This window comes from Polypterus senegalus, chromosome 3 (assembly GCF_016835505.1).
Source record: "Polypterus senegalus isolate Bchr_013 chromosome 3, ASM1683550v1, whole genome shotgun sequence".
NCBI lineage: Eukaryota > Metazoa > Chordata > Cladistia > Polypteriformes > Polypteridae > Polypterus > Polypterus senegalus.
Genome location: NC_053156.1, coordinates 202,537,735 through 202,554,942, shown reverse-complemented (window position 1 = coordinate 202,554,942; position 17,208 = coordinate 202,537,735). Strand labels below are relative to the sequence as shown.

The following is a 17,208-nucleotide window of genomic DNA, read 5'->3' as shown; positions in this document are numbered from 1 at the left end:
GCTTATTTCGGTGGTATGACGCCACTGTCAGCCACCATATTGAACTTTCCAATGTCACTAATTCTCCAACTTCCCGTGTACGTAGAAGGCTGAAATTTGGTACTTATTTCGGTGGTATGATGCCACTGTCGGCCATCATATTGAACTTTTAATGGAAACCGATGTCCGTACTTATTTTGTTGGTATGACACCACTGTCAGCCGCCATATTGAACTTTCCAACATCACTAATTCTCCAACTTCCCGTACAGGTAGAAGGCTGAAATTTGGCAGGCTCATTCCTTACAGCTTACTTACAAAAGTTAAGCAGGTTTCAATTTCGAAATTCTACGCGTAATGGTCATAACGGTCAACAATGTCCGCCATGTTGAACTTTCTTATTTATGGCCCCATCTTCTCGAAATTTGGTAGGCGGCTTCCCTGCACTAACCGAAACCAACGTACGTACGTACTTATTTCGGTGGTATGATGCCACTGTCGGCCACCATATTGAACTTTTCAATGGTCTTTGTTACTTATGGGACCATCTTCAAGAAATCTGGTACACGGGTTCCCAACGCTAACTGAATTCTACTTACGTACATATATACGTCCATAGCCTGCAGATCGGTCACCCTGTGAGGCGGCATTGGGTCCCCCATCCCAACGCCTCCCACGTTGTTGGCTGCCTGCCTATATAAGGCCGTCCGTCACTCCAGTCTCTACATTCATCACTATCGATCAAAGAACTATCACTTACCGAGTGGTTTCCATGCCCGGAGATACCACCTACCTTTTCCATTCTCTTTGTTACATATTGCACGGCCATATCAGGCTCACTCTTGATATCCGGTGAAACATTGTGTCTTATTTATTGAATGACTGGGACAGGTTCAAGGTGTGGACTGATGACGGTACAGGAGATAATTATACTACACAAGAGCACTATAAGAGTGAAATGCTTAAGCCCTTCACCTATGGTTCTGCATGTGAGTTGATGGCTGCCGCTGAATTGTTCGGTTGTCGCTTTCAAGTGTACCAAAATGACCAAATATTTTATCTCTTTCGAGAACCGCCAATGCCTCTTAAACATCTTAGATTCACAGGTGACGATTTCAATAGAGGACACTTTGATGTTTATGAATGTTTAAACTCTCAAAAGCTGGATGTGATTTTATCGCTGAAACCAGTTGTATGCTTACAACGCTTGACAGATGCAGAATGTCTCTTCAACACAAGTCCTGCAAATACTGTCGTAATTGAAGCAAACCATGAAACTCAAACCGATTATGACAGCAGCAATCCAAGCTGTGAGATTTGAGACAAGATTTCTGTTCACATGGCCAACTGTAAGTTGCATGCTCAAGAGTAAGCTCAGCGCACAGCTTGGTCATGTTACAACCGGAGGGCCGAACTGACAACATGGTATACAAAGAGATCCTTAACAAATAATTATTGGCATATTTTCCCTCAGTTTAAAAAGGTAAAATTTTCTTCTTAATAAAAATTTTAATGCAGTACTTCGCCGCTGCGAAGCGCGGGTATTTTGCTAGTCTTTAATAAAAGCATATTCACTCTGCATACTGGTCACCTTAACATATGCATGTGAAAATTGCACTTTTTAGTAATGAAAGTAACAGAGAACATAGAAGAGTGTGACTTACTCGAAAGAAGACATCCTTGGGTATGTAAAAATATCATTATTGCTTTAGATTGAGTTGTGGGTTTATTGCAATATACACAAACAACTTTGAAATATCATAAGAGTCCTCACGCATAAGTGGCTACTAGCAATTACTTTAATTTTGAAGTTTAAAATTCAAATTAAATAAACTGCGAATATTACAATGCATAGGAACTATAGGATGTCCTGTGACAATATGATACTGATTCCGATAATCTCTAGGTGTTATGTAATGTCAGATCTAATGGCATATAACAGGGCATAGGCAATTCTGTCATAAACCTAATTTGGTTCTCTACTTTTCACTCGAACAGGTTTGTTATATAGGGCAAGAATAGATGTGGAGAGGGTCTATGTGTTTCTGTCAATAATGTATTGTGTATAAACAGCTGCTAGTCACAACGTTTACAATTTTAAATGATAAAATGTGGTACACTCCTTAGAACATGATGCATTGACATAAAATCTGTTTCTTAAAAGCAGTAAAACTAAAGAGTAAATTATGGGTTTTGGGGGATTCAGAGGGGTCCTTCACCTATTGACATTAATGGGGTTGTCATGATCCTTCCACATCACCTGTGTTAGTATGAAGGCAGAATTAACATCTGATAAAGATGCTATTATTTAAATAGCCTCATTAAAATTTAGTTTGCAATATTTCTTCAATTTTAATTGTCATGTGTCCTGTCTAATGTTGCATTCTTAGATCCGATAGGCATTTATTTTTCATTTGAAAGGGTAATATTTGTCATTGCTGTGTTTAATAGTTTGTCTCTGATGCATTATATTAACATGCTACATTTCTGCACCAGTGAGACCAGCACTGAGCATACTGTACTTTCATTATACTATATGGCAGAGGTCCCCAAAACTGGTCCTGGAGGGCCCCAGTAGCTGCAGGTTTTCATTCTAACCCCTTTCTTAATTAGTGATCTGTTTTTGCTGCTAATTAACTTCTTTTGAATTAATTTTAACTGATTTGTTTTTAAGATTTGTTCCCCCAAATGTGTTTATTGTTCCTCTGAATTGCTTCACTTCATTCCTTAAATGGCACCTAAACAGAAAAGAAATGTAAAGTGAGCCAACAGAAGGCCAACTAAGTCAGGGTCTCAAACGCCAACCAATTTCACTCCAACCAGTTGCTTATTTAGGCGCCAATTCTAGTTGGTAATTAAACCCACTCTTCCCCAACCCCTGAGAACTTCACTTTTCTTTACTTTCAGATACTGTGTAATCGACACAGTTTGCTAGTCATGTTATGGCTCATTTTGCATCTCATTATTGTATGGCTGCTAATTAAGGAAAAAGCAATAATTAAGGGGTCTGAGTTGTCAAGAGCAAGTCAAATAAAATTAATTCAAAAGAAGTTAACTAGCAGCAAAAACAGGTCACTAATTAAGAAAAGGGTTAGAATAAAAACCTGCAGCCACTGGGGCCCTCCAGGATATGAGTTGGGTATCCCTGCTATATGGCGTAATGACAATTAATTGTCTATAACTTTCTAGTTTTGTTTCTGTCTTTCTTATATGTTGGGGCATAATTTCAATAGGGAACAAGACTTATACTGTTCATACTTTTTGTAATGAGTATTTTATCACTACAAGTTAGTATAAGTAAAATATGGGTTGAACAAACAAGTAAGCACATATATAAGCTTTTAAAATGTCACTATGAAGCAGAACGGAAAATGAAAATCTTTCCCTCTTTTAAAACTAGCACTATGTTTTCCTTGGTAAAACAAATGAAGCACACACTGTCCATGAAATCACTGTATACAGTATATTATGTACAGAGTAAAGCTCACCAAAAAAGCTTGATTTGATTTCTAAACATTGAAATTAAAACACAAATGAGGCTTAGACAGATTCTTAACAAAAGACGTGGAAGGATCTAAACCAAGAAATCTCAGAAAACAAAGCATAGTACTAGAACAAGTGTCTTATAATGTTGCTAGACTTTTCCTTATACTGTAACCAGTGCCATTTCATAAGTTGTATAGGTTTGTTTCCATATAGATGGCAATGCTATTACTCCATCACTATCTTAAATATTACCAGAAATTGTATTGTTACATGTAGCGTAGAAGTAGTGGCATAGGACTAGAAACAATGCCATTTGTAGCAAGAAAAACACAATGGCCCTGAAGTGATATTATAAACAAAATAAAAAGGAATAAAATGGAAAGATTCATTGAGAAGATAACAAAGTAAAAATAATCTTGAAAACAAAACACTAAGATTCATGACAATTTGCTTGCACCACATATTTTTAAAAAGTTGTATACTGTATATTAATATATTCGACTAAATGAAAACTTATGAGTTGTAAACATAAAATAAATATACTAGCAACATTTCATTAATATCTCTTTCTTTAATACACTCCCAAAAATGGTAAAATATTGAGAGACATATTGTGTACTTTTTGCTTTGCTTCTGTAACAATTACTTAAGGAAAGAATGAGTTGTCGCTAAAACAAAGAGGTTAGCACTGTAAACTATGAAGTAATGAAAGCCTATGAACATTAACCAGAAATCTTTAAACACTTAGAGTTAAAGACTGCAATTGTTCATGGGTTCAGTCCATAATTTTGGACGCTGTACTAAGCGTTGTGTGGGCAGAAGCATCATGATATATCACATAGAGCTGCAAGAACTGGAAACTCAGTAACAAAATGCTAAAGCTTTAAATTGATTTTTGTGATGAACGTAAAATTAAATGGTAGAAATATTTATCGCAAACTAAATTATCAGTACAAAACACATACACGATACATTGATAAATTTGTTGGGGTTTTAAACTCCCAATTGACCTAAAACTGAAGAAAAAAAATTATTTGAGAAAAAAGAAAAAAAATAACAAAGCGTACCAATTCACAACAGTTGAAGTATGCTAAAGAATTAATTCTTATTTCCTGCTGTACTATACTTTATACTTTAATACTTTATCAAAATATTACAAAAGTTATACAAAAATAAACAATGTAAGTTTAGCAGGGAAAAAGAAAGTAGAAAGTTGTGTCATGCATTTTCCAACCTGAGTACGGCCATATTAGATATAGAAGGGGAATGAGATCTCGAGTGAAATCCAGGAGATGACACAGTCCTGTTCTGGCTGTGGAGGGAGGAATAGTTTTGAAACGGAGAGGAAGCTGGCGAGTCTCCTTTTGAAATATTTCTGATATGAGAGCCAAATGAGGTACCAAAGTATTGTGGGGTCATTTGTTCAGAGTACTTTAAAACTGCACTCTTTTCCTAAACCAAAGAAAACAAATCAGATGCTAAAAAGACAAAAAGTATGGTACATAGAAATAGCCAATATTAAGCACAAACAAGTATACTGTATATGAACACAATTCAAATGTATACTGTACCTTTAAACTAGCATAGGATTTCTGAAATTAAGTTTAGCATTATTAATGTTAAAATGTTAGGTAAATTTTTTTTTTTTTTTAAATTGGAAAATTAAAAATGTAAAATTATTTGTTAAAATAGTTTAAACATGCTAAAATTAAAGTCTGATAAGAAAAAAGTAACAAAAGTAAAAAAAGTACTTGAAAACCACTTACTTCAAAAACATTAGTTTATTATCAATCAAGTCAAGTGAACTGTATTGTGTACATAGGACTACACAATATGAGACAGTCAAAAATTTATGAAATTTACTGTATTTACCTCAGATCTCACTTTGCGTAATGTCCAGATGGTGTGCAGATACTGAACTGTGTCATAAGTCATAATGATTGATGGCTCACAGCTGGTAAAAACAATTCTTAATGTGCTGTCTGAAACATACTGTATTCTTGAGGCATCAGACAAACCTATTTAAAACAAACAAAATAGCAAAATCAATGTTTTAAGATATTTAGCTTTAGTTTTTGAAATAATCACGATAAAAATATTTGAGCTTACTAGACAATTTCATATTTGCAATCAGTTTTAAAATTAAGATTTTTTTTCTATACAACGTAAAGTTTAAAATCTAAAATTAATTTTCCTTTTTAAACTGGGAGGTTTGTAAATCATTCAAAATGCTGAGGTTTGATTTTTGCTACATACTGTACTGTGTGAATTTCCCTTGGAATTAATAAAGTATCTATCTATCCATCTATCTAATCAAAATCCGTGCTTTGGTAAGACCTAAGTTAACCAGCCCCTTTCTGAAAAATCTTCACGACCCTGTCTTTTTAAAAAAGTCCTAAAATAAAATAATACAAGACAATACTGGTTGACACACAGATAATATGTGTTACAGGTTATTATCAGGAGCTACACGATTATTTCATAACAAGAGAGATATAGAGAATAAAATTTTATTCTCGGTTGTTTCATGGTAAAAGTAAACTACAAAGGTTTCTTTAACCCACCATTAAGATCTGATTCACATCTGTTAACACACTTCACCACAGGTGTGTTTTCCATGTGCTTTTTGTGTTTTTTTTATCTGCTAATCCTACTTGCATCTGCCTGTCATTTTGGATTTAAATGAAAAGATCTACTGAAAATGAGAACAAGCACAACTGGACACATTTCTGTTCCATTCCAGTGTTTAAAGAGTGGCATTTGCATTAAACCAAAACAAAAAACATAAAAAAAACAGAATCATTATAATTGACTAGCTTTGCATATAAAGTATTTTTCAATGCATCTTTTTAGCCTTTGATCCCCCTTTTTCTAAAAACTTTTATCTCTACGTATTGCTGAATCACATTCTCACAAAGACATTATCATGATCACCATAAATACTAGTTTCTCCTTGACATTCAAAAAAATTTTCATATGGTAAAATACTATAAACAAGTAAAATGTGTGTTTCAGATTCAATATATACTTTTAAATAAATCTAACCTGGTGATCTGCACACAACTGGTGCTATTTCATCCAAAGGGTGAAGCATACTGAAAACTGTTGGCAAGGGCTCTCTAGAAAAAGAAGTTAAAAATCAAAATAAACTTCATATTTAAGATAAAACGACCTGAAAATATATATCATACATATAGTTGAAAAGAGAGTTTAAACAATGTTGGAATTACAATTTTTTAACACTTTCTTAGAAATAAGTAAGAATTTCATTATACAAATCTGTGGTCTGTACCCGATTGTTTTCCAAAAATTGTGATTCAATTAATCACTTCCTTAATAGCATTTATCGTAAATAGGCTCTTGGCATGAAGTACAAAGTATATTTTGAATTGTCTAAATCAAGAAAAATGTGAACAATGTATTATTTTTGAGTTGAGTTTAGAGAAGACGTTTATGTATTACTAAATGAAATATCAAACACAATCATGGATTATCTATCTAAGTGCATTTATTGAAACAACAAAAGTTTCGGAATGATATTTTTTTCTTGAATCTTATTTTTCTTGAATAAAACCACACGTGTTTATTTGATATTTGGACTAAAGTGTTCACACATTATACACTTCACGTCATTACTATAACATGGAAAAACTTTCTGCTATAGGTATGTGTTCACCATTTCTTGACTCATATTTCCTTTCATCCTGCACTTACCCAGATCTTTGTAGACACAGAACACACATGAAGCACGTGTACTTCAAATAACAAAATACTGTATTATTTATCCTATACAACTCCAGGAACCTCACATGCAGATAATTAGCCTTGGCTTGAGCTGGGGAGAGTTGAGCTCCATCAAGGCAGGGGATGGGACAGCAGGCTGCTTGCTGCTTGTGCTGATTGACACATTTACAAAAGATGCTGATGGAGAGGTGTGAAGGGATTTCAGGTGGGCCAAGATTACAAGTTTATTCGTTGGCTTCGGTAATTCTAGTGTTAACAATAGGTTATATTGAGGCACAGCCGTTGAAAGGATGCAAATGATATGTTAATACGCACGTCTCAGAAAGTGTCAATGTAAAGTATATTCCCTATATTAAATGAGGTGTGTTAGTGTGTGGTGATTATTTGTAACAGTGTATTCTGTATAAATGACAATACTAACAACTCCATACACAAAAACATTTTAGGCGATCATAATGTGATATATTAAACTAACTGCTAAAAAGACTCAATACTAATTTACAGCAAAGCAAATATCACAAGTCTTACATTAAATCCTGAATGAAGGCATCTGGAATGTATACTTGTGCATATAAAATTTTATACACAGAAAATTTTAAAACATATTACAAAGTAACAACGCAGATGTAGAAAAAGGACTATATGCTAAATAACAAGTCTACAACTTACCTAGGTGGACTCTGAGGAACTTCAGTAGCAGGATTACTACGTTCAAACAGAAGGCCAAATTTTGTTGACCAGACATTTTCTACCTATAAAAAGATTTGACAATTAGTATCATTAATATAAACTGATGAATACTATTTAGTTTTCATGTTCATACTAAAAGAAGTAATTAATACCTAATAGTTTCAGAGTTACACACTGACCTAGCATCTCATCATTACCATAATCCCACTATCTCCACTTATAGGTGGAGGTTTGCAAAGCTGGGCAAAAAAAAAAAACACCAAATGTTTAAATATATTTACATCCCATGCAACAAGCAAATAAGCACTTCAGTTAACACTTTAATCAAGCAGTTACAGTAGCTCAAGTCAACATCACAGGCAATGGAATGAATTATCCCAAAAATCACAAGAAATACTATGCCGCACCTGCAATACTCAGCTTTTTTAGACATTTCTCAAACAATAAAAAAATTAAATTGCGATTAAAAACAAAATGGGCGGCACGGTGGCACAGTGGTAGCGCTGCTGCCTCGCAGTTAGGAGACCCAGGTTCGCTTCCCGGGTCCTCCCTGCGTGGAGTTTGCGTGTTCTCCCCGTGTCTGTGTGGGTTTCCTCCGGGCACTCCGGTTTCCTCCCACAATCCAAAGACATGCAGGTTAGGTGGATTGGCGATTCTAAATTGGCCCTAGTGTGTGCTTGGTGTGTGGGTGTGTTTGTGTGTGATCTGCGGTGGGTTGGCACCCTGCCCTGGATTGGTTCCTGCCTTGTGCCCTGTGTTGGCTGGGATTGGCTCCAGCAGACCCCCGTGAGCCTGTGTTCGGATTCAGCGGGTTGGAAAATGGATGGATAAACACAAAATAGAACTCTATCAATTTCAATTAATCATGTATAATCAAGGTAGCTCAGCGATGTCCAGTAGTCCCCTATAAATATGTCTGATGTATAACCTCTCACCTGCTTAGAATGCAAATATTTGTGTCTTTCATATAAATCGTTGATACATGACACAATACTCCCATGTGAAAGCAATGTAAAAGAATTGAAAGATATCACTGAATGATGTCTCCAAGTCCTGTATCTTCATTTTCTTTAGAGGTCTGATGCAGTCCATTCTTCAACAGATACTAATGTTTACTAATGTTTCAGATTTGGCTTCATTTATGGAAATAAGTCAAGTTGTCCATTTGTAGACTGTAGTCTGACAAAGATTCTGCTGCCTAACAGAATTTTCAAGAGCAGTATCATGCATTTTTAGTTATTAACTGATAAACCAAGAACATTGTACTTCTGCAATACTGTATTTGCATTTGCCAAGGCTGGTAGAGCCTCCACCAATATAAACCAAACACAACGAAGCAGAGCATGAACATAGATCTCAGTTTTTAGAACATTGGAACATTAGAATAATCAAGAACAGGCCATTTAGCCCAACAAAACTTGCACGTCCTATCCACTTAATTCTAAAACAACATGAGGTTTAGTTTTGAAAGTCCCTAAAAGTCCTACTGTTTACCATACTACTTGGTAGCTTATTCCAAGAGACTATAGTTTTTTATGTAAAAAAAAAACTTCCTAATGTTAATTCAAAATTTACTCTTAAGTCCCCAGTTGTGTCCCTGTATTTTTGATAAATGCGTTTTAAAATAAAATGCACTGTACTAATTCCCTTCATAATTTTAAATGCTTTAATCATGCCTCCTCTTAACCTTATATTACTTAAAAAACTGGAAAAGCTCAGCTCTTTTAATTTTTCTTCATACTTCATCCCCTGTAGCCCTGGAATCAGACTGCACTTCAGTCCCCATAATCATCGAGTCCCCATCTATCACTACCTCTGTCTTTCTGGGAATTGTTTCCTCAGAGGCACCGTAGAGCACTAAAAGGACCTGAAAATAGTTTGACACTTCCAGTTCTGGGGTTAATGCCCCCGTACAGTGTGTACCCTTTACCTTTTGCCTTGTCACCATGATCCACCTCTCTCTACCTGTCCGGAATGAAATCTCCTCCCGCACCACCTTAGGGTTTGTTTATACTTCACACTCAGAATGCGTACGCACACGCATCATGGCTGACACGCGTTCACTTGAAATCATGCGTCCTCAGAAATTAACGCGATGAGTGCGCGAGTTGCAGTACCAGCAAAAAGTCGTGGGGCGCAGTGTGATAAACGTTGGAATGTGACGTCAGAATCTCTGTTTACTAGCTACATGTGACAGAAAGCCGCTTTGAGGATCCTACGAGATCGATGTGCCTGCTTTGATGTGGTGAAGCAAAATGGCGACATATAAATGCATTCGTGGTGCTTTTATATTTGAGCGTCCCAAATTCTCCATCGTAAAGACAGGATACATTTTAAAAGTTTCACATACCATCTTCTGCACCGTCTTTTTTTTTTTTTTTTTGCAACTTCAAAACAGCAACATAATGTACATTGCTGTATTTGAGCCAGAGAGAAAAAAAAAATTAAGGCCATGGTGAAAAGGTGTATTTTGTGATTAATGTGGAAATTTCGGCTTTAATCTCAAAATGTCCACTTTAACCTCATAGTTTACTTTATCATTTAAGTAGACCGTCGTAAATGTCATCTTAAAACTGACCCAGCTTTTAATCGCTACATGCTTCTGGGGCTTCCTCCTGCCCTGACAGCAGTGGCAAGCAGCAATAGATCACCACACAAAACACATTAAATGTATGATATTCCAACTCTCTGCATAATTAGAATCCTTAGATTTATACTTGGTATCACTTTCACGATGAAATGCATTAAAATATGTATGTTAAATTTTACAGATAAATCATTAATTTCATTTAAATAATGAATACTGTTAATAATTAATTACAGACATGGGGGTGACATGGTGGCGAGGGGGTAGCGCTGCTGTCTTGCAGGGAGTCACATCGCTGGTGTTCCTGCTGGGTTTCCACGGTGTGCTCTGGTTTCCTTCTAAAGATATACATATTTGGTGACACTAAAATGATACCAGTGTGTGTGTGTCTGCTTGTATTCACCTTGCAATGAGTGGATGCCCCATCTAGGGATTGTTTCTGCCTTGTGCCCAATGCTAGCTGGAATGGGCACATCCCTGGATTGATGGATTTAATCATTAAACATCCTTTTCAGAGATATAGCGACAAGGTGTCATCAGAATTTAATGGTTGTTTCTGGTAATTCACAACACAGTGAAGTCGAACCTGTTCTCACTGTGATAAAATATCGCACTGCCATAGGGGGATTCTTCCACATTTACAAAAAGTATGTGCGCAAGTATAAACAGTACAACACTTGCGTAGCAATAGCGTCCGCTGGAGCATACATTGCGTGAAGTATAAACCTGACCTTAGGGATGCACTCAATTTCTCTAAAGGACACCTGGGCCAGGTCCACCAATTCTCTACTACAATGCAGCCCAGCCAACTCCTCCTCCAGTTCAGCCCTTGTGGAAGACTGGCTCCTCTAAACCATTATCTATAAAGTCCAACATTCAAGAGAACTTGTATTGCATTAAGACTTTCGTTACCTATGTGTTTAAATATAAACACAAAATCTTTAGACCTAGGGGTTGGGGGTAGTTCAAACTTTATTCTAGGCATATTTTGAGGTATCTATAATTTTTTCCCCAATTATAAATTGTTACATACTATATTCTTACCATGCACAATTAAAAGTGTATTTCTTAACTTATACCACATTTACCCCGTCACCCTCAATCCCCCACCCTGATAAGAATAAGGGTGATGTGGAGAACTGCAATAACTACAGAGGAATAGATTTGGTATCAAGTTACAGGAAATAGAAGTGGAAATAAGGTTAAGAAGGGAACTGATGATTAGTGAGCAGCAGTATGGTTTCATGCTGGGAAGGAGCATTACAGATGCTATATTTGATCTGAGGGTGTTGATAGAGAAGTATTGGGAAAAGGAGCTGCATTGTGTCTTTGTGATCCTAGAGAAAGCATATGACAGGGTGCCTAGAGAGGAGTTGTAGTACTGTATGAAGAAGTTGGGAGTGGCAGAGAAGTATGTAAGAGTGGTACAAGATATGTACAAGAGACTGTGACAGTGGTGAGGTCTGAAGTAGGAGTGGCGGAAGCTTTAAAGGTGGTAGTGAGATTATATCAAGGATTGGCTGTGAGCTCTTTCATATTTGCAATGGTGATGAACAGGTTGACAGAAGAAGATGTTTGTGAATGACATTGTTATTAGTAACAAGAGTAGGAAGCAAGTTGAGGAGACACTGAAGAGGTGTCTGAAGAGGTGGAGATATGCTCTAGAGAAGAGAGGAATGAAGGTTGGTAAGACCAAGACACAATACAAGTGTGTGAATGACAGAGAGGTCAGAGGAATGGTGAGGATGCAAGGTGTAAAGTTGGCAAAGGTGGATGAGTGGCAGGAATGATTTGTGACAGAAGCGCACCAGAAAGCGAAAGGGAACGTCAACAAGATGGCAGTGAGACCAAAAAAGACAGGAAAAAAAGGTGGAGGTGGCAGTGTTAAAGATGTTCAGATTTACACTGAGTATGACAAGGATGGACAGGATTAGGAAACAGCACATTAGAGGGTCAGCTCAGGTTGAACGGTTTGAAGACAAAGCCAGAGAGGCGACATTGCGTTGGTTTGGACATGTGCAGAGGAGTGATGTTGGGAAGCATTCCTGGATTCGGCTTAAAAGGGAGACTGAAGCCTTACATCAATAAGTCAGAGTAGGGAGACAATGGGCAACACTCAGTGGAGGAGAGAAGAAGGAAGATTTGATGGATTTGTTTTGTGGGTGATTTGGGGAGAGGATTGTGGAGAAGTGCCTGAAGAGAAGAAAAGTCTTTACTTTATCCTAATAATGTGTAGTGCTTTACTATGTCTGTGGTATGGGGCTCTCACCATGTATATTGTGCATTTTTACAGGCATAACATTTACATTAAATACTGAACATCTGTTACAGCAACATCTCAGACAGTTCACTTAATAAGCAACATGTAAAACCTAGGGAGCCCCTTGTGACCCTAAACTGGGAGGATGTAATTTAACAACACTTATAAATTCTGGCAATTGAGGGTGCTTAGAAAATTAAAGAATATCAGGCATAGCCCCTTATTAATGGCACTGCAGGAAAATAACTAGATTGAAAATGAAGTTGACGATAAGTTATCTAACTAATTTTCATGACAATTCCATAGTATATGGCTTACAGTAAAGCAAGTTCATAAATCTTCAAAAATACTTGTAAATTAATTACAAAAGAAAAAAAAAGCTCAGTGAAAACACCAAATTTTCATTCTTCCTGCTTACGAGATATCAGTTTTTGATTTTTAGTAAATTTGCAAACCTTTCTGGAAACATATTTTCACTTTGCCATCATGGGCCATTGAGTGTATATATCCATGGGCAAAAATGGTAAATGCATCCATTTAATTTGAAATCTATAACAGAATAAACTGAACATTAAGTGAAAGGGTTTAAATACTTTCTTAATCTACTATTTACATTTTTCAGCCAAAAAATGAAAATTTTTACTAAATGATTTCATATAAAACATATTAAAATTATACACGGTTACCTGAAATGGTAAAGGGGAAATGAAATCTTTTCCATTCACAGTGTGAACTTCCACACATGCGCTCTGAACAATGCAGACTGTCTCCTCTTCTACCTCTTGTTCTGAAATTTATCAGGTAACAGTTAATGAGTACATTAGACTTTCACAGTTTTTTTACATTAACTTACTCAGCAAGTAATTGGCAATAAAGTACATTTTTAATCTTTGCCAAAACCAAAAGACTGTACTGTGCATGTATAGAATATATATCATACGCATATAAAGTTTTGATCAAAACTGTATAAGCCTGAGCTATTAAGGGAAACACCAGTAAGACAAAACAAGTTTTATTTTCAATGAACACTAATACATTTGTAACATTCAAGAAGCTTTCCTATGCTACTAAGAACATTTCTACATTTGACAAGATGGCACAATGCGTCTCAATCAGAACTAGCCCTTCAAACTAGAGAAATAAATATGGTAGTCACAGAGGATACATTCTAGAGAATAAGATGGAGTCCGAAATGCACCATTTCAGAGAACAGAGTTTATAAATGTGTAAGTGGAAGCATTATTATGAAAAAGAAGGAAGTAACTGCAGAAAACATCACAGCAAATTAGGATATTGCTGACCAGTTATGTAGGCCCTTTGAAGCATGTAATTAAGGTGGTCTTCACCCTCGACATATTAAAAAGACTGTGCATATGACATTAAATGCATTGGCTAGGACCTCTGTTAGATTTGAATTTTGTTCTCTTTTTAATGTGTCTGGTTGTTACAATAATGTTAAACTCCTTGTTAATTCTTTAAATGATCATTGCAAGGCCATTTTTGATATAAGGTTGCCCCTTATAAAATGAATCGCTGCTCTGCTGTTTCTCGCCCACCCTGGCTTAACAATCTTATTCATGGCTTGCAACATTCCTGTCAGAAAGCAGAGTGTCTATGAAAGTTTACAGGCTTGGTTGTCCACAATGAACATTTTAAAGAATTACTTTACTCTTATAATGGATCAGTAAAATAGGCTAGGCTAGAGTTGTAATATTTTGTAAATCTCCTAACTCATAGCAAAAATAACCCAAAGGTATTATTTAATACCAGTAACAGCGCACTGCACGATAACGTGCAGTGAATACACCTGACTTGAGCATTCACAGTTTTCATACTCTTTCTCTCTACATTTAGCATTCGTTTGCGCAGAGGGTGATGCGCTTGCTGCTTCCTGAGCAGCACTTTTTTCTCCACCCTAGCGGCCCACTTCTCTTCTTTCATCTGCATCTTTTCGCGTTAAAACTGATTAAGTCAGTGTTTGTGTTGCAATTACTTAGTACGTTTTCCTTAATTTTTCACTTAAGCTGACACTTAAGTCTTCACTCTGCCTCAAGAATGTTTTAAGATATGAAGAGGTAGGAGAAGTGACGGTGAAGGTGGTAGGAATGAGAACATCTCCTATACACATCCGCCACACAGGCACCCTGCTGGACGCTGCCGAGAGTTGATTCTACAATAAAACGGAAATAAAAAGGTAAATAACCTTGGAGGTTAATCATCATCCCAAAAGCAGATAGTAGACGTCACATAGTATATGTGTACCAAATTTCAGGTCAATAGGTCAAATGGTTTGCAAGCTACAGGTGATTTAAAATCCTGGACAAATGGACAGCCACGATGGCGTATTATATATAAAGACCAGTAACGGCGTACTGCATGATAACATGCAGTGAATACACTTGACTTCAGCATTCGTAGTTTTCATGCTCTTTCTCTGTATATTTAGCATTCGTTTGCTCAGAGGTTGATGCACTTGCCGCTTCCTGATCAGCTCTTCTCTTCTACACCCTAGTTGCCCGCTTCTTCTCTTCTCTCGTCGGCATCTTTTCGTGTTAAAACTGATTAAGTCAGTGTTTGTGTTGCAATTACTTAGTACGTTTTCGTTAATTTTTCACTTAAGCTGACACTTAAGTCTTCAATCTGCCTCAAGAATGATTTAAGATACGAAGAGGTAGGGGAAGTGACGGTGAAGGTGGTAGGGATGAGAACATCTCCTATACACATCCGCCGCACAGCCACCCTGCTGGACGCTGCCGAGAGTTGATTCTACAATAAAACAGAAATAAAAAGGTAAATAACCTTGGAGGTTAATCATCATCCCAAAAGCAGATAGTAGACGTCACATAGTATATGTGTACCAAATTTCAGGTCAATAGGTCAAATGGTTTGCAAGCTACAGGTGATTTAAAATCCTGGACAAATGGACAGCCACGGTGCCGTATTATATATAAAGACCAGTAACGGCGTACTGCATGATAACATGCAGTGAATACACTTGACTTCAGCATTCGTAGTTTTCATGCTCTTTCTCTGTACATTTAGCATTCGTTTGCTCAGAGGTTGATGCACTTGCCGCTTCCTGATCAGCTCTTCTTTTCTACACCCTAGTTGCCCGCTTCTTCTCTTCTCTCGTCGGCATCTTTTCGTGTTAAAACTGATTAAGTCAGTGTTTGTGTTGCAATTACTTAGTACGTTTTCGTTAATTTTCACTTAAGCTGACACTTAAGTCTTCAATCTGCCTCAAGAATGATTTAAGATACGAAGAGGTAGGGGAAGTGACAGCGAAGGTAGGGATGAGAAAGGCGCCTGTAGGCATGCGCTGCACGGCCTCTGCCAAGAGTTGATTCTACAATAAAATAAAATAAAAAAGAGGAATAACGTTGGAGGTCAATCACCTCCCCAAAAGCGGATAGTAGATGTCACGTAGTGTATGTGTACCAAATTTCAGGTCAATAGGTCAAACGGTTTGCGAGCTACAGGTGATTTAAAATCCTAAACAAACAAACAAACACCTAAGGTAGCATATTATATATAAAGACTATTACCAACATTGTTACACTTTCTCCCCAACATGTTTTTCTTCTCTCAGATGATGACTGCAATAAATGTTTTAATCATTTTGTGAATAAGGTGATGGACTTGAGATCCCAAATCTCCTTAGGTTCACCTCCATATGATGATGTCACTCTGTGCCCAGTGTCTTTTACTTCATTTTCTCAATTTCACTTAATCAATTTACAATAGTTGGCAAGATGAAACGTCCATAATCCTGTTTAGAAATATTACTCCTTCTGTTTTACTTGGGGCCCTTACCAGCATCAGTCAATCTTTGCTGTCTATGATTAATGGCTCTCTGAAGCAAGGTTATGTTCCCTCCTATTGTAAACACGCCAATGTAATTCCTTTACTAAAAAAACATAACATTGCTCCCAGCACTTTATGCAATTAATCGGCAAATCTCAAAAACGACCATTTATTACAAAAATATTAGAAAAGGTTGTAGAAATCTAACTTAAATCTCTGTTTCACAATTTGTAGATTTTTGATCCTTAACAATGCAGCTTTCAAAAGTAGCACTCCATGGAGACTACTGTTTTAAAGGTCTATAATGATCTCCTAATGGCTTATGACGGAGGGAATTGTTCCGTACTCGGTTTACTCGACCTTAGTGCGGCCTTTGAAACTGAAGATCATTATATTTTACTTAATAGACAGACAGCTGGCTGGTATTTCTGGCACCACTTTAAACTGGTTTTCATTCTACTTATCAAATAGGAGGTTTTCTGTTAGTACAAGTAAATTTTCTTCTGCCACTGCTTCTCTAAACTATAGGGTTTCCCTAGGGTTCAATCTTTGGTCCATTGTTATTTTCATTTTACATCCTTCCTTTAGCAGGGATCATTCAGTCTTTTCAAGACATCTCTTACATCTTTTATGCTGATGATATTCAGCTGTATATTTCT

General features: G+C 36.6%; 1 protein-coding gene across 2 annotated transcripts in view; it reads right to left on the bottom strand.

Moving 5' to 3' along the window:
• anapc1 (anaphase promoting complex subunit 1) overlaps window positions 1-17,208 on the bottom strand; it is a 260,906-nt gene that overhangs the window by 217,909 nt on the left and 25,789 nt on the right. For both annotated transcript variants that reach the window (XM_039748373.1, XM_039748374.1), the window contains exons 5-9: window positions 13,432-13,532; window positions 7,878-7,960; window positions 6,510-6,583; window positions 5,337-5,482; window positions 4,699-4,916 (exon numbers count right to left, since the gene is read on the bottom strand). In XM_039748373.1, the coding sequence (XP_039604307.1) occupies window positions 4,699-4,916; window positions 5,337-5,482; window positions 6,510-6,583; window positions 7,878-7,960; window positions 13,432-13,532 (622 nt within the window). The remainder of the gene's footprint in view (window positions 1-4,698; window positions 4,917-5,336; window positions 5,483-6,509; window positions 6,584-7,877; window positions 7,961-13,431; window positions 13,533-17,208) is intronic.